The sequence below is a fragment of the Epinephelus fuscoguttatus genome, linkage group LG1 (genome assembly GCF_011397635.1).
Source record: "Epinephelus fuscoguttatus linkage group LG1, E.fuscoguttatus.final_Chr_v1".
Classification (NCBI taxonomy): domain Eukaryota; kingdom Metazoa; phylum Chordata; class Actinopteri; order Perciformes; family Serranidae; genus Epinephelus; species Epinephelus fuscoguttatus.
The window spans coordinates 23288350-23306958 of record NC_064752.1 but is presented as its reverse complement, the minus strand read 5'-3'; the positions used below and the strand labels follow the sequence as shown (position 1 = coordinate 23306958).

At 37.1% G+C, this 18609-nt stretch overlaps 4 protein-coding genes across 7 annotated transcripts; 2 read left to right on the top strand and 2 right to left on the bottom strand.

Moving 5' to 3' along the window:
* Positions 1 to 36: 36 nt before the first annotated feature.
* On the bottom strand, positions 37 to 2949 carry LOC125898200 (uncharacterized). 2 transcript variants are annotated; one of them, XM_049591933.1, is made up of 6 exons: positions 2595 to 2949; positions 2425 to 2487; positions 2246 to 2325; positions 1796 to 1926; positions 1642 to 1708; positions 37 to 981 (listed from the first exon to the last, which is right to left on the bottom strand). In XM_049591933.1, exons 1-6 carry the CDS (start codon positions 2666 to 2668, stop codon positions 902 to 904), a joined length of 495 nt encoding a protein of 164 aa, XP_049447890.1. In that variant the 5' UTR covers positions 2669 to 2949; the 3' UTR covers positions 37 to 901. The 2 variants fall into 2 exon arrangements, with proteins under 2 accessions (XP_049447890.1, XP_049447897.1); XM_049591940.1 differs by lacking the exon at positions 2425 to 2487.
* A 114-nt stretch (positions 2950 to 3063) lies between these two features.
* rbp7b (retinol binding protein 7b, cellular) lies at positions 3064 to 4786 on the top strand. Its single transcript, XM_049591951.1, has 4 exons — positions 3064 to 3221; positions 3630 to 3808; positions 4154 to 4255; positions 4521 to 4786. Exons 1-4 carry the CDS (start codon positions 3149 to 3151, stop codon positions 4572 to 4574), a joined length of 408 nt encoding a protein of 135 aa, XP_049447908.1. The 5' UTR covers positions 3064 to 3148; the 3' UTR covers positions 4575 to 4786.
* Positions 4787 to 4837: 51 nt separating this feature from the next.
* cenps (centromere protein S) lies at positions 4838 to 12550 on the top strand. Its single transcript, XM_049591964.1, has 5 exons — positions 4838 to 4976; positions 7245 to 7368; positions 9809 to 9842; positions 10026 to 10092; positions 10292 to 12550. Exons 1-5 carry the CDS (start codon positions 4947 to 4949, stop codon positions 10403 to 10405), a joined length of 369 nt encoding a protein of 122 aa, XP_049447921.1. The 5' UTR covers positions 4838 to 4946; the 3' UTR covers positions 10406 to 12550.
* tardbpb (TAR DNA binding protein b) lies at positions 10771 to 16820 on the bottom strand. 3 transcript variants are annotated; one of them, XR_007450592.1, is made up of 6 exons: positions 16030 to 16820; positions 14475 to 14638; positions 14235 to 14384; positions 13957 to 14127; positions 12811 to 13874; positions 10771 to 12132 (listed from the first exon to the last, which is right to left on the bottom strand). XR_007450592.1 is itself a non-coding variant. In XM_049591907.1 (5 exons), the coding sequence occupies exons 1-5, from the start codon at positions 16268 to 16270 to the stop codon at positions 13383 to 13385; spliced, it is 1218 nt and encodes a 405-aa protein (XP_049447864.1). In that variant the 5' UTR covers positions 16271 to 16820; the 3' UTR covers positions 12202 to 13382. The 3 variants fall into 3 exon arrangements, 2 of the variants coding, with proteins under 2 accessions (XP_049447864.1, XP_049447877.1); XM_049591907.1 differs by lacking the exon at positions 10771 to 12132 and having other exon boundaries at positions 12202 to 13874; XM_049591920.1 differs by lacking the exon at positions 10771 to 12132 and having other exon boundaries at positions 12202 to 13874; positions 14244 to 14384; positions 16030 to 16819.
* Positions 16821 to 18609: the final 1789 nt, after the last annotated feature.

Sequence of the window (18609 nt, the reverse complement as noted above, 5' to 3'; positions counted from 1 at the left end):
AAAAAACGATTTTTTTTTTCACGAATTCAAGGTATTTGTTATACAAATGGTCATTTTGGGGTGAAATATTCCTTTAGAATATTCAGTGCCTGTGATCTTGAGGTGCTTTTTGTATATGTCCAAACAAGAGCAGCTTTATTTCAAGGTTGATTTATACACAGTCTTTGAATTAAAGTGAAGTGCTACTGAGTTTCAGCAGTCATGTTATTGTGCCTTTTGATCCATCTTGACGAGCTGAAAAGAGCAGACTTTGTCCTGCGTCTTGGTCTTATAAGACAAACAACCATATGGGTCTGTGAAGAACTTTTTGAAAAGAGTCTGAAGAAGTGCGTGTGATGAGCAGTCACTAAATCTACAAGATATTTCCATGCACTAACAGTGGGAGCACTTCGATGCATCACACTGGCACCATGTGATGTAATTTAGGTTATTATTTATTTGATTTTCTTTCCATTGTTTTTTTTAAGTTTGGGTCATTAGCATAGACTGTATAAAATAATTTCATTAGGTCATTAGGTGGGAATATTAAAAACTGAATTTCCTTTTTAGCTTTCCTACCACAACATATTTTATGTAGCTTTACTTTTCTAGTGAGATAACTATCAAATTCAGCACTGTTACAATAATTAAACACTGAATTTATTAACGTCCCATGATTGATTGTTACATGCAACAGATTTCCATCAACAAATAAAAAGCAAACACCATTCTGAACCGAGACAAACACCTGCTGTGTGATGTTTCTCTGAAGTGAGCTTGAAAACGTGAGAGGGATTAAGTCGCTTTCTCTTTTTTTTTCTGTTTCCCATGGTTTAAAGTTACCAGCTGCTGTTGGCATGGAAACCACATGAAATCTTAATATGTAAAGTATCACATGTCAGCGTGGGACAGCTGGACCGCTTTACTGCTCATTGTTTCTGCTCGGGTCGGTCACGGGCTTCCTCTTAGCCAGCCAGAGTCCTCCTCTCACCATGAAATAACCTGAACAGACACAGGCAGGTGTTATTCCTTTGAACTGAAAGAATGCAGTGTGTGAATGTATGGAGGATAAAAAATGACACAAGTATCAATATATAGATGTAGAAACAGATACGGGAATAAATAAATATGAAAATTAATAAATAAAAGAATGAAAAAATGCTGAAATAAATAAATAAAAGCAAAGGTTAGGACCTCCTACTTCATTTACACACAGACACAAGGATACAAAAAATGTACAAAAGTAGAGAAATAAATTTAAGATTTATTTATTCATGTCCTGTTTAATAATCAACTTTTTAGTATTTATTTATTTTTGCTTGTATCTATTATATTTATTTATTTCCATATTTACCTCTTTATTTATATTTTTTTATTTACTTCAGCATTTATATATCTGTTTACTTATTCCTGTATTTATTCATACATGTAATTATTTATTTCCATATGTATTTTAAAAGTGATTTATTTATTCATTTATTTATTTAATTATTTATTCCTGTATTTATTCCTACATTTAATGATTTATTTCCATATGTATTTCAAAACTAATTCATACTTGCATTTATTTATTCATACATTTATTTGCTTACAAATTTATTTATTTATTGATACTTAAATCATTTTTCATCCTACACATAATTCATAAGAAAAGTACTTCACCTGTGCTGACAATAGCTGCGACTGTTAGAATAAGGGACATGTAGTACAGCTCAGGGGTGGTTTTGGCCTGTGAACATACAAATATATAAATATAAATCATTTTGATGCTGCAGTTTCTCTACAGAACGTAATAACACTATGGTCTCTTTCTTACACATGCTGCTGCTGTCAGCGTCAGGATGACGGTGCATAGTCCTTGTCCACACGTCAGCAGCCCAAACAGATGATAGGCAGCCCACAAGCTCTGAGGAACCGGGTCTATTATTGTGAAGATCACTGCAAAACCTGTTGAAAGACTTGAAGTTAGTCCACATCAGTGATGCTCAACTCACAGCCTGTGGGTCAAACCTTATTCACACTTGTCAATTTTCTGTACTTTGAAGGCGCTAGAGTACATAAAAGGGACAGATGAGTGAGGACAGCAAATGTTGAACAGTTGAAAACAGGCAATTCACTTGATATACATACTGATAAATGTCAATGCTTGCCCTTTAACTGGCAAATGTGGCCCTTTGGCAAAGCAAGTTGACTGTGCCTGGTCTATATAAATCATTCTTAGCTTGTAGTACGCTCGGCTTGTGTTTTTGAAATGTGTCTGATTTACCTGTAGCTATGAAGGACAAGGCGATGGAGGCTGACAGGTTGTTCAGAAGAGGCTGTCTGCAGTATCTGGAGGATTTGGGCCTTTAAAGAGAACAGAAACCATGATTAACGCTGTGTTCCCTTTTGTACCAGTAACCCATGGGCTCTACGGCTCAATGCCAGCACCTCTGTCCCAGTTACCTTCCCAGGATGTAGAACTGAGGAACCAGGACAAGTGCCGCAAACACTGCATTCACTATCTGACTACAAATAGAACAAAGCATCCGTTTTAAAAGCTGTTGCAATGAGTGTGTTTGAATTAAGGGTATTTTTCTGTCAGATTAAAAACAAAAAACATGACTGTCACTTACAATTTTAACCTCTGACTCCTCGGTAGCCATCTGCTGCTATGATACGCCATGAGGATTAGCATGTAGAGAAACATGGATGTTGCACACTCAGGCAGACAGATACTGTAACACTGCTCCTGATGGCTGGATGTGTTCAGCTGAAGAACAGCCAACAGCTCCAACAGCAGGAGGAAGGATTGTATTTCACACTGCACATGCACAGAGACCTCTGCTGCATATTATTCACCCTGAAAGCCCAACATCTGCATGTACATTTAAACTTTAAGATTATGTTTTTGGTCACAGCTGGCAGCACACTTGTAAGATTTTAAAATACCACCCCGTGTGGAGGCTTTTGTTTGAACAGGAACAGAATAGTTTCCTCATATTATGTGTAAAAAGTCCTGTTCCGCCGTACAGTGTGTCTCCTTTGTACAGTATGTCTTTTAAATAGCTGCTGCTGGCGACAACTCATCACCTCTGCCCCAAATTGACACACAATGAAACATCCCACCCATGCACTTTAAATCCGATCACTCCTGATAGTCTCCCAGAGAGTCAGACCAACATCCAAGATGCCTGTCGACTACAGCGGGACGTGGGACATGGTCAGCACAGTCAATTTCGAGGGCTACATGGCTGCACTTGGTGAGTGTCACAGCTTCTTTAAACACACTGAAATTTAAATGAATGTTTAATTATGATATGAGAGGAAACCCTTATGTGTAGCTGACTGAGTAATGTTTCTTTTGTGAATGTTGAATTGTTCTCAGCATCATTTGGGTTTGAGTTTTCGAACATTCATGCTCACAGCTGACAACTGAATCAATGTGGAATATGCATTAAGGAAAGTAGAGGTATATCTGTTCATGATTTATGTAATTTGGATAGATCGAGAATTGAGTGTGCATTTCTTTTTGTCAGTGACCTTGAGGGTGTTAAACATACAGTGAAGGTTAATGTTAATTTATGTCCTGATCAGAGCAGGATGGACGTGTTTGCAGTTCACGCAAACAGTACCTTGTTCTAACCAGCTCCTCTCATTTTGACACACAGGCATTGATTTTGCAACGCGCAAGATGGCCTCGGTGTTGAAGCCCCAGAAAGTGATTAAGCAAGACGGAGACAGTTTCTCAATCAAGACATTGAGTAGTTTCAGAAATTATGACCTTTCATTTAAAATTGGAGAAGAGTTTAAAGAGGTGACCAAAGGGATGGACAACAGGACGTGCCAGGTAATAAAGGATTTAATAAAGTGTAATACTGTAGTAAACACTGCTGTCTGTGACTCTGCGGTGATCACAAACCATATTTATATGTATTTTTCTGTAATAATAAGAAGAAATGATAATAAACTTTATTTATCTAGCACCTTTCAAACAAGAAATGCAGCAAAAATCATACAATTGTAAAACCATAAGTCATAAAATCAGGTAAAATACAATATTTTAAAAAAGTTGCAGCAGCATGAAGCATAAAAATAAAGAGTTTTTAGGAAAGTCAGAGCTAGTTAAAGCTAAAGTAAACAGATTTTATTTACATTTATATTATATATACATTTTATTTTTGTTCCCTATCAGACTGTGGTCAACTGGGACAATGATAAGCTGGTGTGTGTTCAGAAAGGAGAGAAGAAGAACCGAGGATGGACTCACTGGATTAATGGAGACGAGCTCCATCTGGTATGACTCTGCATTTTTAATTCTGATAGCCTTTTACAATCCAGTTAATGTGTGTGATCAACACTGTGTCATAAGTTATGCTGATTTAAAGTATTTTGTGGACGCATTCACATATAGAATTATATAATTAATGAGTTAAACACAATAAAAAAAAACACTTCTCCATGAGAAAACTTATGACATTCCTTTAATTATGAGCACACTGTTGTCATTTTTTAACAATAAATGTTGGAAAATGTATTAATTTCATGTTTTCTCCCTTCAGGAACTTACTTGCCAGGATCAAGTCTGCAAGCAAGTTTACAAAAGAACGCTGTGATCTTTGAAACCGTGTCAGAACCAGGGAACTTCGTCCTCAGTATTTCCATGAGAGGAGCCTGCTTTAATAAACCACATAAAGAGCATGTAATCTGATTGTAATGTGTGTCATTAAACGCTGCAGCGCTGCAGTACCTCCTCCTGGCCACACGGTGGTGCTGTACATGAAACACTGAATTAAATTCAGGAGTCGTTGGTTTGTTGGTGAATGTGTACCGCGAGTTTTTGTTTTTTCTGCCAACTGTTAGCTTTAGCAAACAAGTTGAAATATGTGTGTACAAACTGCGTCTTGTTTTGTCTGTTACACCTTGGTTGTGTGAGGACTTTGTTATATAATTGAAGCCGCAGCTGTCGAAAGTTTCCCTGCCTGAAAATGTCCGTTGATAAAGAAGAGACGCAGCAGGTAAGACCGTTTGGCTAACGTTAGCTAGCTAACGTTTCACATCTGTATGCTGTGGTTTAACGTTACAGCAGCAGGCTGGTGGGATACATATCTTTTATTTAAGTAAAAGTAGCGTTAACACAGTGTAGAAATACTCGGTCAGGTGAGTGTATCTGGTCCCAGGGTCCTGTCAGCTCAGTATGACACAACAAGGAGACCTGCCAAAAGACATCTGCGTTCTCAGCAGTCATTTTACCCATGGTTAATATTCCTTGTATGTTTCGCTGGGTCAGTATAATGACATTTCCAACCTACAACCCAAACCCTAATGATGTTATACTCTTTAAAATCTAACATAAAAGTTAAGTCCTCATATTTGTGGGCAAGACAGTTTCCTTAACTTTAGACACTGGTATCTCCACAATGGCTCAACACATTTTTACTATTCAAACTGCATTTGTAACCAAAGTCTCCTTTATTTTTCAGTTTTAACTGCGAACTTAGACCTTACCAATCTCTTACAATGTTATTTAAAATGTTATTCAATTTAAAATAGACTATGCTCTTGGAAAGTAAAAGTCGAAAAGCACTAGCATCAAAATATAACTAAAGCACAAAAAGTAAAAGTACACATATATTACTGAATTATAATTATTGATGCTTCATATATACATTGCTTAAATGTTGCCGTTATTTTACTATATATATTGACAGGTAAGAAAGGATCAATAAAGACTTATCTTTAGCCATAATATTAATGTTACATCATAACTTATTTGCTGATTATATTTATATTAACCGTTTGAAAACTGAGCAATTTGGCTTGATTTCTTTCAAACACATGGGAAGAAGGAAATGAACCATGAAAGAAGAAACGACCCCCCCAAAATTGCAAGAAATTAGTAAAAAGAGAATATTAAAAACAAGAAAATTAATGGGGGGAAAAAAGGAAGAAAGAAAGTTAAAAACAAACAAGGAAATGACCTGGTAAGAGTGCTTAGAAGTATAACTATTCTGTATCATGATTTTAGTATGTAATAATAATAATAATAATAATTGGGTGTTGTTTTTCCCAAGCTTTTTTCTTTTTTCCCTAGTTTTTTTTTCCTTGTTTATAATAATAATTTTGAAAATCTATAAATTTTTTGGAATTTGTGGGACATGTCTCTTCCCATGTTTTTGAAAGAAATCAAGCCAATTTGCTCAGGGTTTAGAGTTTTATATACTTGTGAAAGGCGTCTGAAAGCAGCACAAGAAAAGTGATGTCGCTTCAGGTTTCTGTGCAAAGTAAGGTTAACTAAAGGTATCGGTTAAGTGTCATGGGGTAAAATGTAAAACATTTCCCTCTATAATTTAGTGGAGTAGAAGTCTAAAGTAGCAGAAATATGAAACATTTAATAAAGAAATTACTGGACCTCAAAATCAGTGGCAGAACTGGGGTGGTAGCTTTTGGTGCTCCAGCCTTGAATATTCTCTCAAAAGTCAGATTTTCCTGGGAACAATATACAGACTCATACAGAAGTAATCCCTCTCAAGTGTCACTTATGACCTACAGGAAGTGTGTGGCAGTGTATTTATCTGCAGAGACTCTGCCCTCTGCCTGTATCTTCTTATTGTCTTCTTATTTTCCTGTGTTCTGGAGGTTCCTTGGCACAGCGCACAGGTGAGGTTGGGACATTACTAAAACTTAGCGACCAGGTGCCAGACTGTAAGCAGCATCACCAATGGTTTGAAAAATAGTGTATATACAGTCGCCATTAAATCTCCCTTGGAGAAACATGTCCTTGGACTCCCCTGGGTTTGAGCTGTGCCCCCAAATATTTACAACATCTGGCTCTGCCCCTGCTCAAAATTGCACTTAAGTACAGTACTTGAGTAAATGTACTTAGTTACTTTTCACTGCTGGCAGCAGACAGGTAAAAAATAGGGATGCAGGATATTGGACTTAATGCCGACATATAACAACTCGTTATGACCAATAACCAATACAGATATTGATATGTCCTCTTTTTTCTCCACCTTATTTTATTTATCTTCAAGTCTGTTCTGTAGTGGAATTGACATTATATTATACATGCATACTCTTATCATGATGGCCCACCAGCAGATGGAGACATGAAATACAATGCTTTTCAGTGTATGTAATATTCATTCATTGTGCAATATAAGGAAAAGCTTGTTGGCTGATTCTAATAGTTCATTTTAAAGTCCATATTATTGTGCATCCCCAGTTTAGTGCATAGCGTCATGTTAATGTCATGTAATCTCATTGAATGTTTTGACTTTCAGAGGTTAAAGGCAGCAGTCCATTATACTGTGGGTCGCCTGTGTCAGGAGATGGGACAGGATCACCGGAGAGAGTTCAGTCGACAAGTCATAGCAGCAATAGCTGAGACAGCTTACAGACAATGTGGTGGGTGTCAACAAGGATACTGTCATGCACCATCAGAAACGTACAGTACATAAAATATAAATTAAAACTCACAGGCATCTTCTTGTCAAATGCACAGCTTTAACTTGTGAATAGCAGCCAGCTTGCTGTTTGCATAAGGATCATATATGTTTAGATTTGTTTCTTTAGTGTTATCTGTCCAGCAGAGCCTTGGGAATTAAAAATCTCCATTAGTACATGTACTAAAATATATAAAAAAAAAAATGACTCATATCATTACAAAGTGTAATACTTCTCGTACAACCGATCTAGTTATTTAAATCAACATACGTACGAGTTCATTGGGTGCATTTGTACACTTTGTACAATCCAGTAATAGCTCTGAAACATGCAGTGGTGGAAGAAGTACTCAGATCTTTTACGTTAGTAAAAGTAGCAGCACAATAAATAATAGTCCTGCATTCAATACGCTATTCAAGTAAAAGAACACAAGTGTTAGTGTCAAATGTGTCTAGTACCAAAAGTAAAAGTGCTCACTGTGTCGACAGACCCTTTTCAGAATAATGTATGTTATGTCTTTGGATTATAACAAGTGACACATTATAGTTTATTATATTTGTAGTATTCAATAATAATTCATCCTCCATTTATTAGCTGATTATATTTTGTACTAATACTAATCTGCAAAGTAACTAGTGACTAAATCGCATCAACTGTGGTGGAGTAAATAGCACAATATTTCCCTCTGACATGAAGTAGAGTTAAAAGTATAAAGCAGCGTGAAATGGGAGTACAAGTACCTCGAAATTGTACTTAGTTACAATACCGGAGTAAATGTACTTTTCTACATTCCACCTCTGGTTATATGTAATACTTACAATACATAGCTTTATTGACGCATTGAATTGGCTTATACAGTTATATTGTACATGCATTTATCGATATTTATTTATCAATATACAGTTCTCCACCAATATGCAGCTCAGTACAACAATTAAACCTCACATCCAGAATACCCTAATGCAAAACACGTCATAGATGTTTCGGCATCAACTCATTCTACCATCACAAATTTTATCCACCAAGAAGAAAACGGAGACATCTTGGTGCTCAAAGGGTTCAAGACACTGACCATTTAACTGTCACAACAGCCCAAGTTTGAACCCAGCCAGCATGATTTGTTGCACCTCTCTAATGTCTGATTGTCTGTCTAATAAAGCCAAAAAAATCTCCCCAAAATAATCAAAACAACCAAACAAAAATTACTTAGTTACTCAAAGAATAATTACATTAATATATTAACAGGGCGGCCTTACGTTTTATATCAGTTATCTTTCAAAATATGCCACAGAAATGAATCGGAAATAATTCAGTAGGCTTCACTGTTTCATTTACTTTTTTCCTTTATTGCAGAGTGAAATGCACAAACTAAAGTAATTCCAGTAATCTAGTACAAAAAATATGTATATACATGCACCGTATGCACATGTATGGGATAGCTGCTGCTGTAATTTATGCAGATTTAGTATATTGAGCAGCGTTCAATAAACCTGTCCTCTGCATCTGGCCACAGCTTACTATTCAGTAGTGCAGTCAGGATACTGTAATTTATATCTTTGATACAATACCTTGAAAAATATCCATATTTGATAATATTTTCAATACAATGGGGGATAAATGACATTGAGGGCATAAGATTTAAATTTTTTATTAAAAGATAAATATGACAAGGCTATATCATGACAACGATGACTTTTCCGTCTTTGGTTAGCAGCAGACAACAGCAGAATGACATTAAAAATGAGAGAGGGTGAGAAAGTGCAGCTGGTATTGAGAGATTTCAAATATTCAGAATTGATATGTCGTGATAAATCCGTATTTTTACTATCCACTTCACACTTTAGGTCCCATCAGGGTTGCTTGCCCGATTCATCTCTGGCAATCTTCTGCAGATTTGTTCAGGCAACCAGTGTTCATTGTATTGTCACCACAAATAGCACACTCTTTTACATATGTATGACATAAGGGTCAGAAACCCCTGGATAGGCCTTCAGCTAAAATGGGAATACGCTCTGGTCTTTTTATAAATATTTTTAAAATTGTAGATGTAAAACGTAGAAAATTGGTGTCAACTTAAATGTTGCAATTTGGGGGGGGGGGGGGGGTACGTGTACGTGTAAACAGCTTCAGACTTTCAGGGTTTAGCGGTTTAGCTGCTGGTTGAGTTTTAGTATGGAAGATAAATTTGGAAACAATGTGGTCAGCTCAGTCCACACAGACTGCTGCTGTGTTGATGGTGTGGAGTGTAATGAGAAATATGTGCAACTAACCATAAAGAACATTTATGATGTTCCAACTCATGTATATACAGGCATGTACACTACTCATGTATGTAAATAGTGGTGTACAAAATGTTACCAACAGGTCAATCTTAACTTTACATCCCCTCACCTTTTTTCAGACACATTTGCTAAAGACTTGGAGGCCTTTGCAAGGTGAGGATCATAATTTTTTTTGGCATATTAACAGATGAATTCACCTTGTTTTGTCTTTCAATATATTAAATACCTGGTGAGGTCTTTTGCTCATGTGTCTTACACCAACCTAGCAGAACAAATGTAATAATCTGTTATAATTTTCATAAAACATCTGATTTGCAATCTCAACTCTGATTTCAGACATGCTAAAAGAAGCACAGTGTCTTCAGAAGATGTAAAGCTTGTTGCTCGTCGCAGTACTGCACTGGTGAGTTACTTCCACTGGATTGTCAGAAAGGACTTAAACAGGATATTGTCGAAAAGTCAAAATCAAATACATGTAGTTTCACCAGTCACCATAGACCACTCATTTCATCCTAGTGATGCAGTATACTGGAGCTATGTAGGGGTATATATTCTACAGCAGACAGCAAACTCAATGTTTAATTTGCCTTTATTTATTTCAGTCCATCTACATACAAAATAAAAGTGAAGAACTGAACCAGGAGCAGAGGGATTTGAAAAAGAAGAGCACTGGGAAGAGGAAGAGCAGAGACACTGAGGAGGAGAGCAGAGAGTAAGGACAGGACACAGGCAGGCCTGCAGTGTCTCACTTGTGCCCAACATTCAAATAAACATGACGGCTGACTAACACATGACAAGAAGTTAAGTGTCAAAGGTGCCAAAGACATTCAGCTACCAATCCTACAACAGCAGATGTCATTTGATGTATCACATAAGTTTAATGTACTTTCTCTGACTGGTATCTGTCCTGGGACTTGCTGATGTAATGTCAAATTACAGTGCATTTGGCACTGGTTCGACAAACAACAACCTGCATGAACTGACTCCAAAGTACTGACTACAAGATCTCTGCTAAATTATATACCTACCTTGTTTAATTAAACTAACATGAGTAATCTAAATGTTTCTCACTTGTATTGTTAAGACTGCCAGGCAAACTGTCCATAATGTGTACTCAGTGACCACTTTATTAGGTACACCTGTATAATCTGATGCAATCCAACACACCGGCCATGAAGCCTACTTTTACGATGCCTGTAATTTTTGTTTTTGTTAATACTTAATAAACTATGACCTCTACAGGTAGTGATTAGTCTGCATTATGTTCAGAGGAGTTTAAGTCTGCCCCACTCATATGTAGATAGGAAGGGGGAAAAAATTAGAAACACATTAATATAATCCAGTCCAGTATAACGCAAACTACAACCTCAGTGTTAAACATGCTTGCATTAAAAATTTCCGACTGCCTACAAAAATAAGTGGTCCTTTAATTTAAGGCAAGTTATATTTAATACTTTAATGCAGAACGAGATTTAAGACAAAATTTACAGTTATAAATATTGAAGAAAAAACATAAATCGCCATCAATTACTTAAAGATAGTGACAGTTGTGCCCAAATATTTATAACATAAAACATAACGTTTGGTGCTGTTAATGTGAGAGACGTTTATTGGAAAAAGATAAACGTTACTAATTATTTTGAGATTTTACGATTCATCACAAGAAAAAATACATAAACCTATGTCCCATGTCTTTACAATTTTAAGACTTTTTTTAAAGATTGATTTAAGACATTTTAACGCCAATTAAGGCCATATTTTTAAAAATTAATCTTGTGCCTTTTGAGATTGTACGATTCATTGGAAGAAAAATATTTATGAAATACTACTTTCCATGTCTTCACAATTTTAAAGACTTTTGAAAGATCAATTTAAGATATTTTAATACCAATTAAGGCCTTAAAAAAAAGAAGTCAGTGCCTTTTAAAACTTTCTAAAGATCTGAGGAAACCCTTAAAATTTAACATTTTAAACTTCCTGAAAGTGACATTTATGACATAACTTCTGTATTAATTTACAATAGAATGTACAGGTGTACTTCTGAAGTGGCCACTAAGTGTGTATGATCATCTAAAACTTACCGAACAAATGCCATAAAATTACCTGATATATTATTAGTTGTCTGACTGTTTAAGCCAAATTAAAGGCTTAAAAAATACAGTTTGGAGAGGTAATGCCACACTGCTGAGCTCATCTATTGAAGGATTTCTATAGACAGTGATCCCCTCTAGACCTTCCATCTAACCTTAAGAGTAGCTGTGAATAATCAAAAAGGGATGATTCACTCTGACAAGCCATCAAAAGCAGCAAAAAGACAGGTACTACCCCATGTCATGTCTGAGAAGGCCACACACTGAAAGTGTTGGAACTTCCGTCTTCGTCCTTCAGAACAGACTTCAGTCAGGGTTCAAACGGAGACCTCGACCAGCAGAGCCCAAGGTCCCTAGATATGTGAATCGAATTAGATGTTTTTTTATTTGACAAACTGACCCAAGTAAATATCAACTAAGCATCTATTCAAATGAACTTTATTAGAGAACTCCCTTCATTTGACATGTTTTTAAACACCCCACAAACAACACAAGAGCTACTGGGAACCATTGGACACACCACTCCACGTTCTCACACTATCACTCGCGTCCCCCAGAGTCTTCAGCAGGTTGTCATCCACATCAAGTACACACTTACAGATCAGTTCAATAACATGAAAGCACACACCATACAGCATTCAAATCAGATAATATAAGCAATACAAATATTCATCACAACATTCCACTACATTTGATATTTCTGCACTTGATCGACATACTTAAGAGTAAGGAAAAACTTGCAAAGATTAAAAAAAAAAAAAAAAAAGAAAAATATCTTGAAGTACTACTTAAAGAATGTCCATGTTAGGGGAGGTGCTCGTAGCATCTGCAGCTTCCACTCTCACACATTCAAAAAGCAGTCAAATTGGGCTCTTTCACTGCACAACCAGTCCGTTTCACGCGTCTCTCCGTTCGCTCACTCATCGCTTCACTCTTCGCCACAAGCCATCCTCAATCGCACTCATCAGTTCTTAAAATGTCAGTTGCGCAGTTCTTTCCATTTAAAAGTGGATAAAAGTGAAAACACCCACCGTCTCTTAGAACATGCGGAGTGAAGCCGTTCTTTGATGGCATAGCATTTACAGGTGGGAAGAGGGAGAATGATACCGATATCACCCCAAGAATGCTGCCAAAGAGGAGCTTCCTCACAGGAAAATGGAAGAGAGGTGAACTGCAGAAGAGATTTCAATGAAGGCTTTTCCACAGAACTTGACTGCAAATAAAGTTGCACTTAAAACATTTAGGTTTCAACCAGATTCTTCCCAATGCAAGATTGCCTTTTAGGTCGATGACAAAGCCGGATAATGGTGAACCACAAACATTCATGCATTTTCAAAATGGTTATATCACATTTCACAATACATGCATTAGAGAATCCAGTTGAAATGGATACAAACAAATGAGACATCAAAAATAGCACTTTAGTCAGACATCCTGGTAAACAATTCACTTCAACACTTCCTAAATTAAATCTTTAGCATTTTTTCCAAATGTACAAAACATCTTCCACAAAAGTGTTAAGTTCTCAGATACGCATCAACACCAGAAATAAATTTTGAAAAGACTCATCTCTGTCACAATACTTACCATACAAACATTTAACTTACATACCCCACCCAGATGACTTTGACTCCATACTGGTCCCAAAACCTGAGCTAAACCCTGTACCAGTGGTTGTAGAGTTTGACCCTGTTCCCCAGCCGAGACTGGCTGAGCTGGTGCCGTAGTTGCTGTTGCCTGTACTGAAAGACTGACTCTGGTCCCTACTAGAGCTAGTTCCACTGGAGGTGCTGCCTGAGGTGGATGTCTGCTGCTGGCTAGCCAGCATGCCCATCATCCCCCAACTACTCTGCAGAGCAGCCTGAGCGGCAGCCATCATGGCAGGGTTCAGACTGAAGGACCCAAAATTAGCCAGACTACTGTTAGTGCTGCTCCCTAACCCACTACGGCTGCTACCAAATGCTTGAGCTCCAAAACCATTCCCAAACCGTGCTGTGCGATCAAACTGCCTATTGCCATGTTTGGGCTCAGCATTTGAGATGTGAACACTGACGCCTTTGATTATTAGGTCCTCTCCACAGAGAGACTGGGCAACCTGTGAGGACAAAAAAAAAGCATGAGTCAGGTCATCTGGATGACAACAACAAGAAGTGCTTTCTAAAGATTTAACCGTTTACCTGATCATCTGCAAATGTGACAAAGGCAAAAGCACGAAATGGCTTGGGGATGAAGACATCTGTGACCTCCCCATACTGCATAAAGAACTGCCGGAGGTCGTCAGTGGTCATGTCTTCTGTGCAACGACCTACAAACACTTTCCGGCTCCTCAGTGGCTCATCAGGACCTTGCTGTAAACAAAAGGTAAACAATTAGATACCACAGGTTATAGAGTATTAACGACAGTATTAGCATGGTTATCATTCCCAGAGGGTGTGGGTATACGCATGGACATTACCAGATTCACCTTCGAGTTTGGGAGCTTGCAGTCGCACCATCTCCCATCAATCATATGGCGCTGTGAGATCACCTTCTCCTGAGCCTCATACTCTGTGAACCTCACAAAGCCGAATCCTTTGGAGTTTCCAGTCTTGGCATCTCGTTTTACCTGAGAAACAAACATTCTGCAATGGAGATCAACTGTCACCACACACAAACCAAAGCAGTGCGTGCTTTCTGACTGCTGCTAATGTGATACCTGAACCATGATGACTTCTCCAAATGTGCTAAAGTAGTCCTTCAAGTCCTGCTCAGTTGTTTTCCAAGGAAGACCCAGTACGATCAGGTCGGATGTCTTCATGTCTCCTCTCTTCATCTTTACAGCAGAGGAGGCGTCAATTTCCTCCATTTTTCTTTTGTTGTCTAAAATATGATCAACACACAGAGAGGAAATTGTATTTCAACCTGACAGCCATCAGATATGATTTTTCCTGACTTTGTAAATGACTGCAAAGAGCAAAACTCTGTTCACTTTGTATAAGCAAAATAAACAATCAATATTTTCCACTGTTATGCTTATTATCTTTTCACAAAGATTTTGATGTCAGTATTTGTCCATGGACTTTACTATATCTTACCAGGACTGGGCAACATATCAATACAACACAGTATTGTCTTTTCCTGCACTACAGTAATGTGATTTTCTGAACTTGCAAGATAGTTCTAGCTGTTTTATTATTTGTCTTGACCCACCAAATCATTGTATCTACCTTAATGATGAATATTTATCCAAAATATCATTGTGTAAATATTTTGTGACATCACAGATTCTACAATACTATTTGGTTGACAATATTGTGATAATAGATTCCCTCCTTAACAATCAGCCTCAAGTGTTACACAATACCATTATTTTATTTAACATTTTTCAATTTTTTTTGTGTGCAAATTCTTTGCTAGTTGAGCACTATTACCAAAGTGGCTCTCGTAGTCACTTTGCCCTTATGAATTCTTTCTTGTTGTATATAGCCATTGTGAAGCACTTTGTAACCTTTGTTTGCAAAGAGTGCTATATAAATAAATTTAACTTACTTACATCTCTACGAACAGAGTGATTTAAAATCAGTTAGTAGCAGATGGATGGGTGTTAATGCATGTCTTTCACATTATTGATTTTTAATCATTATGCAATTGCTTGAAGTACAGTTGCACAACTAGCTTACCTTATAACAACACTACTAAAATAACCCCAACTTTTAAATACATCCTAGGTTTTCGTAGAAATCATTTAAAAATGTGTAAATTCAACTTTATGGTCATTTTATAAGCTGCAGTTTTAGGTCCTAATAAATTGGGTAGCATTATGATGAGGTGTTTTGGTTAATATTTTGACCAACATATTGTAATCTATGACAGTATTAGGCTTAATAATACAGCATGTCTGTATAATTGAACACAATTACTTAAAACCTAGAGCTACAGCCTCTAACATGACCATAAAGTTAAATCAGTTAAACATGTGACCTAACTTCCAAAAGACAGCATTTCTTTAAGGGTTGCTTTGACAAAATTTACCTAAATAAGTTGACAACTTTGCATGTACAAAGCTGTGAGCTTGTTTGCTCAGTTTGTGAATGGATTTAGTGTGTCAAAGCGCACTTTAATGGGCGTGGACAAACTACAGGTCACGTCATTGTCATCTATTTTAGTGCGCTGAAGCTGCTTCATGAATTATAAATACCGTTACATATGCCCATCTGTTCTACAGAAGTGTGTTATGGAAAGATTAAAAAATGCAAAGTGCTCTTATCTACCTTTTGGGTAGTTCACCACGTACACGACATTGCCCCATCCGTTTTCTGGCGCGTGTAGGACTCCTTCCACAAGACGCACTCCTCGCATGCACTGAGACACGGGGCTCCTGAACCGTAGGCCACACGCCCCTGGAAACTGAGCTGCCACCGTTGAAAGCAGAACCGTGCCGTCGTCCTCTGACGGGATCTCCATGGGTTCCTCGTTCTCCTCCTCTGCCACTCGGATATAAACTTCAGCCATTTTGCCCAAAAAGAAAACTTCTTTATTGAATCAAAACAATGCTAAAGTTATAGCAATTAGCTTGCTAGTAGTCCACGACTGCGGCTAACCTTAGCCGATGTTGCTAACACGTCTGAATGACTCAGGCTAACTGGTTAGTTGTGTTTTAGGATAAGACGTCTCAAAATAAAATGCTATAACAAAAAAGGCGTCGGGGTGGGTTTAATTTTAAATGATTTCATAAATAATATCTAGCTATGAATGCGCTAACGAGCGTGCGTCGGCCTCACGGTTCCTTTGTTCGTTGGGACGTCAACACCGGACGACAACCGTTCAACTGTGCCGCGTAATGAAAACTGCGTACGGTCCCCGCGTTAACTAATCCGACACACCGAGTTCCTCAGATATCCTGCACAGGCTGGTCAAGTTATGCAACTTCAACGAAACGGTCGTCTAGTCTCTGATGCACAATAGGAAATACAACGCGAAATATTTTTTCCACGAGGTGAAATATGAAGCCACCATGTACGGCCTACCAAAATGGCTTTATCCAGGCGAAAAGGGAACTACGTCATTAGATTGGGCCGTTTCATTTCATGGTGGTTACTGTACCGAGAGTGTGTTGTTAATATCGGCATATAGTTGAATCATTCGTCAGTATAAAGTTGTAAAGCCAACAATGCTGCATTAGTATATGTTTAAATGTACAGAAATAGTAATACAACTCAAGAACACTGCATTGTTGATTATATAAATAATTTCGCTCCCCCCCGTAACTGAGTGTGGTAGTCCAGGTTCAGAACGTCCACTTCAGCAGCTTCCGTTACCGTTAGCTAGTGATGTTGGTTGGCAGAGACGGGAAGATGGCGGGCCCTACGAGTAGTATAAACCTTTAAATAAAAATCTACAACTTTGAGTCTAAATTCGACATTGACACGAAATGTTTCTTTTACAAGTTTGATCAGAATGAATAACTTCCGATTTAAAAGGTTTTAATTTCTGTTATATGACCCTATTTACCACTGATAACCGTTGCACCACCGCGATTCAGTCAGTAGCTGCGCAACGTTCAGGTACATGTAAACACTGATGTAACATTGGTACATCTCAAACCACTGGCATTCAGTGTCATTAAATAAAAATCAGTGTCAACGCTTTGTTGTAACAACTGGATTTTTGTGATATGCAGAGGAAGTATATATAAAGTAAATTGCAAGAAAATCCGGTTGATATCAATCAATTTAGCAAAAATGTCTAAAAAATCTTGTCGTCCAACAAGATTAATTGTTTCATCATCTACTTTCTTAGACTGCTTCTACTTTATCACTTTTTTAAACCTAGAAATAAGTAAAATCCCGTAAGTCTAACAAAAATGTGAGGTTTGATTTGGACAGTTTTATTTAATGTAAAACTATTTTATTGTGCTAATTTGTGACAGACACCTATTTGTAAAAATTAAATGCAGTGTTGGAGAGTAACTGATAATAAAATCACAAAATGAATGTACTTGTTATCAGTTACAGTCACTGACAAAAAAAAAAAAGAAACTTAATTACAGTTAGTAATTGAGTTGTTTGTGAGTCCAAAGGGGTTTCATCCAAATATTTTAATTAAATTGAATTTATTTATTCATTGGTAAAAAGTTAATATGCAGAATACTTATTCTGTTGCTTTGCATCTTTTCGAACCGTCTTTTGGCAGAGCTTATTTCTATACATTTTTAATCTTTTTTTTTTTTTTTTTTTTTTAAATTTTATATTTTTAGCTTTAGCCCAGTTTAACAAATGTTAGAAAATTAATCAAAAAGTGATCAGTGGAATTAGTTACCTTAATGAAGTAATTAAAGTGGTTACATTTCTTATTACATTTACAAAAGGAGCCTTCCCAGCACTGAGTATTTAGTAGTAAAATTATGAGGAAAAAAATTTGAGAGCTGCCACAAGGCAAAAGTAGAGAGTAACATCCAGAAAACTAATTCATTCACTTACAAAACTGTTGCTATGGTAGTCCAGTGGTATCAATGTTTAGTAGATTTAGTTCTGGATAGATGAGGTACAAATCTAATGAGCAGACCAAAAATGTTTCATGGTTTTAAAAAGTCAGCCAGCCAACCCACAGACCTCAGTCTCCGAATTACGTAATACCAAACTGCATTCTTAGAATGAACTAGTTGTTTTTTATTTTTAAATTTGGTCTTGTGTTGCTTGCCTAACTTTAATCCCTGACCCGCCTGATCAATGTTGAAAAAGGATAGCTTTACTTTTTACCAGTCAGAGAGCAGAGAAATGTTAAATCTGTGCGACACATCAATATACATAAACATGCAATGCATCTTTTAGACTCAGCTCGACAAAAAGAGA

What these genes read in the sequence shown, in the direction of transcription:
- LOC125898200 (XM_049591933.1), bottom strand. Translation starts at nt 2,668, where the DNA reads ATGTTTCTCTACATGCTAATCCTCATGGCGTATCATAGCAGCAGATGG. An exon ending in CAGTTCTACATCCTGGGAAG is followed by an intron (nt 2,326 to 2,424) that starts GTAACTGGGACA and finishes TTCTCTTTAAAG; the next exon opens with GCCCAAATCCTCCAGATACT. An exon ending in CGCTGACAGCAGCAGCATGT is followed by an intron (nt 1,709 to 1,795) that starts GTAAGAAAGAGA and finishes GTATGTTCACAG; the next exon opens with GCCAAAACCACCCCTGAGCT.
- rbp7b (XM_049591951.1), top strand. Translation starts at nt 3,149, where the DNA reads ATGCCTGTCGACTACAGCGGGACGTGGGACATGGTCAGCACAGTCAAT. An exon ending in GGGCTACATGGCTGCACTTG is followed by an intron (nt 3,222 to 3,629) that starts GTGAGTGTCACA and finishes TTTGACACACAG; the next exon opens with GCATTGATTTTGCAACGCGC. An exon ending in TGGACAACAGGACGTGCCAG is followed by an intron (nt 3,809 to 4,153) that starts GTAATAAAGGAT and finishes GTTCCCTATCAG; the next exon opens with ACTGTGGTCAACTGGGACAA.
- cenps (XM_049591964.1), top strand. Translation starts at nt 4,947, where the DNA reads ATGTCCGTTGATAAAGAAGAGACGCAGCAG. An exon ending in ATAAAGAAGAGACGCAGCAG is followed by an intron (nt 4,977 to 7,244) that starts GTAAGACCGTTT and finishes TTTGACTTTCAG; the next exon opens with AGGTTAAAGGCAGCAGTCCA. An exon ending in GACTTGGAGGCCTTTGCAAG is followed by an intron (nt 9,843 to 10,025) that starts GTGAGGATCATA and finishes CTCTGATTTCAG; the next exon opens with ACATGCTAAAAGAAGCACAG.
- tardbpb (XM_049591907.1), bottom strand. Translation starts at nt 16,270, where the DNA reads ATGGCTGAAGTTTATATCCGAGTGGCAGAGGAGGAGAACGAGGAACCC. An exon ending in CGTGGTGAACTACCCAAAAG is followed by an intron (nt 14,639 to 16,029) that starts GTAGATAAGAGC and finishes ATCATATTTTAG; the next exon opens with ACAACAAAAGAAAAATGGAG. An exon ending in GAGAAGTCATCATGGTTCAG is followed by an intron (nt 14,385 to 14,474) that starts GTATCACATTAG and finishes TTTGTTTCTCAG; the next exon opens with GTAAAACGAGATGCCAAGAC.